At 50.9% G+C, this 8,926-nt stretch overlaps 1 protein-coding gene and 3 non-coding genes across 4 annotated transcripts; all 4 read left to right on the plus strand.

Annotated features, from left to right (window-relative positions):
- The first annotated feature begins 487 nt into the window (after positions 1-487).
- On the plus strand, positions 488-6,762 carry HSPA8 (heat shock protein family A (Hsp70) member 8). The gene is made up of 9 exons (XM_054647284.2): positions 488-644; positions 1,715-1,924; positions 2,384-2,589; positions 2,675-2,827; positions 3,426-3,981; positions 4,430-4,632; positions 4,920-5,118; positions 5,375-5,607; positions 6,250-6,762. The coding sequence occupies exons 2-9, from the start codon at positions 1,720-1,722 to the stop codon at positions 6,433-6,435; spliced, it is 1,941 nt and encodes a 646-aa protein (XP_054503259.1). The 5' UTR covers positions 488-644; positions 1,715-1,719; the 3' UTR covers positions 6,436-6,762.
- LOC129129645 (small nucleolar RNA SNORD14) lies at positions 4,054-4,150 on the plus strand. Its single transcript, XR_008535461.1, has one exon. It is a non-coding gene; the product is annotated as a small nucleolar RNA SNORD14 (small nucleolar RNA).
- Positions 4,748-4,844, plus strand: LOC129129647 (small nucleolar RNA SNORD14). Its single transcript, XR_008535463.1, has one exon. It is a non-coding gene; the product is annotated as a small nucleolar RNA SNORD14 (small nucleolar RNA).
- Positions 5,664-5,760, plus strand: LOC129129646 (small nucleolar RNA SNORD14). The gene has a single exon (XR_008535462.2). It is a non-coding gene; the product is annotated as a small nucleolar RNA SNORD14 (small nucleolar RNA).
- Positions 6,763-8,926: the final 2,164 nt, after the last annotated feature.

Here is an 8,926-nt window from a genome sequence, read left to right on the forward strand (position 1 = left end):
TGCGGCTACGAGATCGGGGAACGCCGCCGTTCCTGAGGGGAAGGAGGGACCTCAGCGGGCACAGGGGGATCCCGGGGGCTGCGCCCAGGCTCGCCCCTCATGGCGCCGCCATCTTGCGCTTCCCCTTCCCCGCCGCTCTCCTTCCCCACCGCCCTCTATGCAAATCACCCGCCATTCCCGCGCGCCGATTGGCTCCTCCTGCCCCATTGCGAAATATGCAAATAAAGACCTGGCGCGCCGCGCGGCGATTGGCTAAAAAGCCCGCCAGCTCCCCGCACCACGCCTTCCTCTTGTGTCGTCACCAGCAATGCGGGCTCTGATTGGTCAAAGTGCGAGGAAAGGCGCGCCCACCGCGGGGTTTGGGGGGGCGCGGGGAAAGCGCATGAAGGTTCGAGAACGCGGGGCCGGCCGGCGCGCAACGCCCCCTTCCGGCGCACGTCACGCGCGACAGGGACCAATCACTGACGGGCAGAGGGGAGGGATCCACGCGCTGATTGGTCAGAGCTGCGCGAGGGAGGCGTGGCCTTCTGGAAGGTTCTGGGCGGGTATAAAAAGGCAGCGCGGCGGTCGCGGGGCATTGAGCGAGCCGGAGCCGAGCTGAAAGGCTGCCCAGTGTGTGAACGAGAGACCGGGCCGGACTGCGGGTAACGGGGCTGGGGGGGCACCACGCGGCACGGGAGGGGCGAGCGGGGACGCGGCTGCCCTCGGATGGCGTAGGGCGGGTGCCGGAGGCAACTTCGGGGTGCCCTGGAAAAGGCGGAGGGCCCTCCCGGGCGATTTTATGTCCTCAGGAACCGTTGTGCTGCGGGGATAGGGAGGGAATAGCGACTACTGACCTATTTTGGGCCGCTGGGTTTTTTTTTTTTTTAATCCTGGTCTTTCTACATTTACCTCTTAAATGCGGTTTGCCGCGGGAGGGGGAGGAGCGGAGACTCCGCTTTATTTCCTTCACCCCCCCCCCCCCCCCCCCCCCCAATCCTTTTAGGTTCTGCTGAGACGGGGGAGGGGAGAAAAGGGGAGGGCTCCGGGAGCCGCAGCGCCCATCTTACCTCGCTGGGGGGCGGCCTGGGGCGGTGCCGGGGCATAGCGGGTGCTGCAGCGCCCGGGGGTGGAGAACGGCCACGTGTGGGATCCGGAGGGGACGGCTCCAAGGGGGGGTCGGTGTCTCACGGGGCTGCGGCTGTGCTGGCACACGCGGCCCGCCCGGCGGGGACTCCATTTCCCGGCAGCCCTTGGACACGCCCCCGCCGCCACCGTCACGTTGCGCGGGCGGCGCGGGGCACGCTGGGAGTTGGAGTCTCTCGTCACGTGGTGCGGGGGACGCCAAGCGGCGGAGGCGGGGAATGCACCCGGTGTGCGCGGCTGGGCCCACGTGGGATAACGGGGCTGCAGTTCCGGTATCACCCGGAGCTCAGAACCGGTCAGACCGGAAAGGATCCGGTTACAGCCCCTTGCAATGGGACACAGTCCACTAGAACAGGCTGCTCCCAACCCCACCAGCCTGCCCTTAAGCATTTAAAAAAAGAAATTGCCACAATTTTTCTATGCAAGCTATATCAGCTTCACTTTTAACTAAAATACTCTTATTTTTCCTTTTATTTTAGCCCCATCTAGCCTGCCCTTGAACATTATAAAAAAGAAATTGGACCACTTCTCTGGTCAAGCTTCATCTTCCCTTTTAACTAAACTATTCTTATTTTTCCTGCTTTTTCAGACAAGATGTCGAAGGGACCAGCTGTCGGGATTGATCTTGGCACCACCTATTCCTGTGTTGGCGTGTTCCAGCATGGGAAGGTGGAGATCATTGCCAACGACCAGGGCAACCGCACCACGCCGAGCTACGTGGCCTTCACAGACACAGAGAGGCTCATCGGTGATGCTGCCAAGAACCAGGTGGCCATGAACCCAACCAACACAGTCTTTGGTGAGGCTGCAGGATTGGCACATTATTTAGTGGATAAAGAGATTTTATCCTGAAAATAAAAAAAAGAAAAAAAACCACATTTTTTAGTGAATTATTAAGAGTAAGGTTATGTACTTGAGTTACTTCTAGTCAGGATAAGGTTGTGATATTAAAAGCTAAAATTTGTTAGAGGTGAGGAAAATGTTTGCCCTGTAGTTGATTTTTCAGGGTAGTTAGTCTTGAGTAATCTTAACCAGTTGTTTCAATCTGGTTTATGGCTTAGCATTTACAGTATTTTAGAGGTAATAGCATTGAATTTATGCATGTAAAAGAAATAAAATTCAGTGTTTGTAGCTGAGTCTTAACAGGGAAGTAATAATGTCAAGGATGGTGATCTAGGATGTTTCACATATTTAGTAAGAATATTAGGGTTTTAATTAGAAATGACTGTTATTAATGTATTTAACTGTTGTTTTCCAGATGCCAAGCGGTTGATCGGGCGCAGGTTCGATGACTCCGTGGTGCAGTCGGACATGAAGCACTGGCCCTTCACTGTGGTGAACGATGCTGGCAGGCCCAAGGTGCAGGTCGAGTACAAGGGCGAGACCAAGAGTTTCTACCCAGAAGAAATCTCCTCCATGGTTTTAACCAAAATGAAGGAAATTGCAGAGGCCTATCTCGGAAAGGTGAGGCTGGGGCTGCAGTGGGGTGTGGTGAGCAGTTGTGTGTGAGCATTGCCAGCCCTGACTGAGCCGTTTGCTGTGTTTGCAGACTGTCACCAATGCTGTAGTGACTGTCCCAGCCTATTTCAACGACTCCCAGCGCCAGGCCACCAAAGATGCTGGAACCATTGCAGGGCTCAACGTCCTGAGAATCATCAACGAGCCCACAGCAGCTGCCATTGCCTATGGGCTGGACAAGAAGGTATGGAGGGGTCCTCTTGCTGATGTGTTTTATGAAAAATCCTTTTGCTGAGAGGCCTCAGAAACAAAGTGTAAATAATAATTATATGTTGCTGTGGAATGCAACAGGTGCATCTTTGATTGCTCTCATGTGGTTGTTTTTAATTAATGGCCAATCACAGCCCAGCTGTCTTGAAGCAGAGCAGCACAGCAGCCTGTACTCTGGACAGGGTGGAGTGTGCTGTGCACCCATCAGTGGGAACTACACTGGGGAAGGCTTTTTGGTCAGCCACAAGATTTTATTGTCATTCTTTTGTATTCCTTGCTAGCTTTCTGATGAAATACTTTCTTTATTATTTTAGTATAGTTTTAACGTACAATTTTATTTTCATATATAATAAAGTGTCATACACATATAATAAAACAATACATCATAAAATATCATATATCATAAAGTAACAAATCACTGTTCTGAAATACAGAGTCAATTTTCTTCCCACATGCTGGGACCTCTGAACACTGCCCCAGGGTCACTGTCTGCCCAGTGAGGAAGGTGTTTCAGTATAGGAATTTCAGTGTAGGAATTAAGCACTGAGAGTGTTTTTTAATGTTTCCTGCAGGTTGGCGCTGAGAGAAACGTCCTCATCTTTGACCTGGGTGGCGGCACCTTTGACGTGTCCATCCTGACCATCGAAGATGGCATCTTCGAGGTGAAATCCACAGCAGGGGACACCCACCTGGGTGGGGAGGACTTCGACAACCGCATGGTGAACCACTTCATCGCCGAGTTCAAGCGCAAGCACAAGAAGGACATAAGCGAGAACAAGCGCGCCGTGCGCCGCCTGCGCACCGCCTGCGAGCGCGCCAAGCGCACCCTGTCCTCCTCCACCCAGGCCAGCATCGAGATCGACTCCCTCTACGAGGGCATCGACTTCTACACCTCCATCACCAGGGCTCGCTTCGAGGAGCTCAACGCCGACCTGTTCCGGGGCACGCTGGACCCCGTGGAGAAGGCGCTGAGGGACGCCAAGCTGGACAAGTCTCAGATCCACGACATCGTCCTGGTCGGGGGCTCCACGCGCATCCCCAAGATCCAGAAGCTGCTGCAGGACTTCTTCAACGGCAAAGAGCTCAACAAGAGCATCAACCCTGATGAGGCTGTGGCCTACGGGGCAGGTAATTAATCCCTTCACTTAGTGGTGTAGGCCTGGGTTTCCCACCTCAATCCTGTAGGAGTTCCCCTTGGACTTGCAATGATGAATCAGATTCCAAAGCCATTCGTAGTTTCCACCAGAAGTCGAAAGGCTTGTGATGGTGCAAGTACCTTCCTTGGATGTCTGAGCGAGCCCTGTGCACCAGCACAGCTCACAGGGGATGTTCTGCAGGGGTTTCAGTGCAGCCCTGTGCACCAGCACAGCTCACAGGGGATGTTCTGCAGGGGTTTAGTGCAGCTCTGTGTATTTGCACAGCTCACAGGGGATGTTCTGCAGGGTTTTAATGCAGCCCTGAGCATCAGCACAGCTCACAGGGGGTGTTTTGGAGGGGTTTAGTGCAGCCCTGTGCATCAGCTCAGCTCACAGGGGGTGTTCTGCAGGGTTTTAATGCTGTGTCTCTCTCCCCTCAGCTGTGCAGGCTGCCATCCTGTCTGGAGACAAGTCTGAGAATGTGCAGGACCTGCTGCTGCTGGATGTGACTCCCCTGTCCCTGGGTATTGAGACAGCTGGAGGGGTCATGACAGTGCTGATCAAGCGCAACACCACCATCCCCACCAAGCAGACCCAGACCTTCACAACTTACTCTGACAACCAGCCAGGAGTGCTGATCCAGGTGAGCAGAGAGCCCTAGGACAGCAAACAACACACTGTCAGTGCTTTCACTGGCTAACATTTCAAGTAATTATTAGGCCAGAGGTGCTGAATTCCTGTAATTTGTAAATTCCTGGTTGCTGTGATGAAAGTGACTCCAAAGCCATTCGTAGTTTCCACCAGAAGTCGAAAGACTGGTGTTGGTCCAAGTTCCTTCCTTGGATGTCTGAGCGACCACATCCCTTCAGGACAGTAATTAATTAACCCATTACGACTTTAATGACATAATGTGATGGTTTTTCTCCTTAGGTGTATGAAGGAGAGCGTGCTATGACTAAGGACAACAACCTGCTGGGCAAGTTTGAGCTGACTGGCATTCCCCCTGCTCCCAGAGGGGTCCCTCAGATCGAGGTCACCTTTGACATTGATGCCAATGGCATCCTGAACGTGTCTGCTGTGGACAAGAGCACTGGCAAGGAGAACAAGATCACCATCACAAACGACAAGGGTGAGGATCTGCTGTCCTGAGGGTGGCAGGGCACTTAAACATGGATTTGTCAAACTCTGCCTGCTGTTTGTTAGAATGTGATGTAATCAGATTTCTGTTCGTGTGAGCCTTAAGTTGTGTGGTACATCATGATTTATTAAGAAGGCATGTTGTGGGTCTCTTCTGTGCCCCCAGATTTAAATTGTGTAATGTTTGAGAATTGGAGATCATTTCACTAACAAAGGAAGTCCTAACTCATGATCTGTGTTCTCTGCAGGCCGGCTGAGCAAGGAGGACATTGAGAGGATGGTGCAGGAGGCAGAGAAGTACAAGGCAGAGGATGAGAAGCAGAGGGATAAGGTGTCCTCCAAGAACTCCCTGGAGTCCTACGCCTTCAACATGAAAGCCACCGTGGAGGATGAGAAGCTCCAGGGCAAGATCTCTGACGATGACAAGCAGAAAATCCTGGACAAATGCAATGAGATCATCAACTGGCTGGACAAGAACCAGGTTTGTCAGGTTGCATGTTGGGTTCCACAGGGCAGTGAGAGCTGCAGGGGCACTGGTTGCTGTGATGAAAGAGACTCCAAAGCCATTCGTAGTTTCCACCAGAAGTCGAAAGACTGGTGTTGGTCCAAGTTCCTTCCTTGGATGTCTGAGCGACCACAGCTGGGCAGCACAGAGTTCCAGTCCCTCCCAGGATCATGTTCAGGAGCAATGTTGAGATCCCAGACCAAGCAGAAATAATATAATTGTGCGTCTGATGCAAGTCTGGCTTGGTGCTGTGGGGCCAAACCCTGGCCCAGATTATTGAAATGTGTAATCTGGGCTGTGCTGCTTCCTCCTGGGCTGGGGCCAAACCCTGGTGGGGATTGTTGAAATTCGTAACCCAGGTTGTGCTGCTTCCTCCTGGGCTGGGGCCAAACCCTGGCCCAGATTATTGAAATGTGTAACCCAGGCTGTGCTGCTTCCCCCTGGGCTGGGGCCAAACCCTGGTGGGGATTGTTGCAATGTGTAACCCAGGCTGTGCTGCTTCCCCCTGGGCTGGGGCCAAACCCAGATTATTGAAATGTGTAACCCAGGCTGTGCTGCTTCCTCCTGGGCTGTGCCCAGCGAGCAGAAGCAGCTGAGCTCTCGTTTCTCTCCTTGCAGACGGCCGAGAAGGAGGAGTTTGAGCACCAGCAGAAGGAGCTGGAGAAGGTTTGCAACCCCATCATCACCAAGCTGTACCAGAGCGCAGGAGGGATGCCCGGGGGGATGCCTGGAGGATTCCCTGGGGGTGGAGCTCCTCCCTCCGGGGGAGCCTCCTCCGGCCCCACCATCGAGGAGGTGGATTAAGGACGCTGGGAGATGCATTCCACTGGCAGTTGGTGTTGGAGGAGACCCCCAGTCTGGGGGTTGGAGTGAAGGACCCAATCCTGTAGGCACATCTGGGTTTATTTTGCCAGATTAATAACTCCATAACTGAGCTGCTGTAAAAAAAAAAGAAAAGAGGAAAAAAAAATATTAAAAACGGAACAAAACCATTTTTTTTCTTTTCTGGGCATTTTAAATACTTGAAAGTGTGCGCAGGTGGGAGATGAAAACCATTGCACTTTACAGTACTGTAAATGAGTGGGAATGCAATTCATGTCCTAAAGAATAAAAACTATTTAATGGGCATCACACTGTCTCTGCCTTCACTTGTTTGTACCAGCTGACCAGTGCAAATAAAAGGAAAAAAAATCCCTAAATACAAATAATTGATGCTGAGCTGAGCATGATGCATGTGGGTATTGCAGTGGGAAAAGGGGTTTGGAACCAGGTGCTGCTTGAGCATTTGGGGGCTGGGTGGATTTTTAAAAGGGTTACTGACCTGTGGCAGGAACTCTCAGAAATAACCAGGTTGGAAAAGACCTTTAAGATCAAGGCCAAATAACTGAATAATTAGTTTTTCTTAAAGGAATTGCTGAAGTATCTCATTTTGTTGGATGAGGCAGGCGACTGGAGGTAGAGAATTCACTGGCCAGGGAGAGGTCTTTGGGTGATATTTTCAGCAATACCTGGCTAAAATAATAGCTATTACAAAAACTATTACTTGTAATATTTCACTAATATATTTTATGCAAATATTTAATGAAAATTTTTACATAATTTTTTATGGCAAAACTCCATTGGCTGTATGTATAAATGTGTTTATTTAGTACCAGCGGAGGAGCAATAAATTCGCAGGTAAAATCAGAACATTCCTAGAGCAGTAGCAGTTGGAAGGAACCTTGGGAGTGATGATCCCGTCAGGCTGAAAAATATTTTGTGTTAGAGACCCTCTCAAATGGCCCCTGTGGGGCAGTGCAGTGATTCCCGTCCCTGAGCCATTCCTGGGTCCTGCCCCAAGATCCCAATCCTCCCCTCAAACCCTGATCCTCCAAGTTCCAAGTGTTCATTTTTGGGCTGGGTGGCACCTGAGCATGGTAGGTTGACGTGAAAATTTATTAGGGAAAATTAAAACTCTTAATCACGGAATTCTTTCCCTGCTTCAGGGTTCAGCCTTTCCTCGGCAAGCTGGGATCCAGAACATTCCAGTGTCCCCTTCCTTCCCCTTCCTCAGCTCCATGATCCCCACCACGCTCTGGGGCATCCCTGGGCTGATTTGGGGTCAGAACCACCCCTGGGTGCTCATCCCTGTTCTACCCCAAACACCTCTGGGGAAATCCACCTGTCCCATCCCAATCCAGGTGCCTTTGGCCCGGGACAGACTGGAATGGTGTCCTTGGTGTCCCTCCCATCCCAATCCAGGTGCCTTTGGCCCAGGACAGACTGGAATGGTGTCCTTGGTGTCCCTCCCATCCCAATCCAGGTGCCTTTGGCCCGGGACAGACTGGAATGGTGTCCTTGCTGTCCCTCCCATCCCAATCCAGGTGCCCTTGGCCCGGGACAGACTGGAATGGGTGTCCTTGGTGTCCCTGCCATCCCAATCCAGGTGCCTTTGGCCCGGGACAACTGGAATGGTGTCCTTGCTGTCCCCACACTGCACTGCCAGCTCTGAGACCCCCCTAATAATAAGCAGGGAATAATGAAAAATTAATTAATCGCACAAAACTGAGGTGGAAATTAGAAGGATTTAAATAAATTTTAATTTGGGGATACTGCTGGTACTGCTGGTGCTGGGCCACCAGATAGCAGCACCTGCCCATGGAATCACAGAGGTCCCTTTTTTTTGGGACTTATGTGGGTCCCTTTTTTTGGTTGTTCATCAGGGTTTGGATTGCATCTTCCCCAATTATTTATGGTGTTTAATCTAATTAATTATAAATATAATCCAGAGCAGCACCTCCCATTAATTGTGTACAAGGTTTTTTGTTGCCTTGAGGGCCATGAAATCAGGTTTGGAAAGTGGTGGTGGTGGTTTAGGGTATTGAGTGTGGGTTTATTCTTAATCCTGCACCTAACAAGGAATGGATTTATTCCTAATCCTGTACCTAACAAAGTCTGGGTTTATACTTAATCCTGTACCTAACAAGGCGTGGATTTATTCCTAGTCCTGTACCTAACAAGGTCTGGGTTTATTCCTAATCCTGGTACCTAACAAAGTCTGTGTTTTGCCTATTCCTGTACCTAACAAGGCCTGGGTTTCTTCCTAATCCTGTACCTAACAAGGCTTGGGTTTTACCTAATCCTGCTCCTATCAAGGAATGGATTTATTCCTAATCCTGTACCTAACAAAGTCTGGGTTTATATTTAATCCTGTACCTAACAAGGCGTGGATTTATTCCTAATCCTGTACCTAACAAGGTCTGGGTTTATACCTAATCCTGTACCTAACAAAGTCTGGGTTTATTCCTAATCTTGT

This window comes from Agelaius phoeniceus, chromosome 23 (genome assembly GCF_051311805.1).
Source record: "Agelaius phoeniceus isolate bAgePho1 chromosome 23, bAgePho1.hap1, whole genome shotgun sequence".
In the NCBI taxonomy this organism is placed as follows: Eukaryota; Metazoa; Chordata; class Aves; order Passeriformes; family Icteridae; genus Agelaius; species Agelaius phoeniceus.

Bases quoted from the DNA above. Each gene is read 5' to 3' on its own strand.
- HSPA8 (XM_054647284.2), top strand. From the start codon at position 1,720: ATGTCGAAGGGACCAGCTGTCGGGATTGATCTTGGCACCACCTATTCC. The intron at 1,925-2,383 runs GTGAGGCTGCAG...GTTGTTTTCCAG, and splicing joins CCCAACCAACACAGTCTTTG to ATGCCAAGCGGTTGATCGGG. The intron at 2,828-3,425 runs GTATGGAGGGGT...TGTTTCCTGCAG, and splicing joins CCTATGGGCTGGACAAGAAG to GTTGGCGCTGAGAGAAACGT.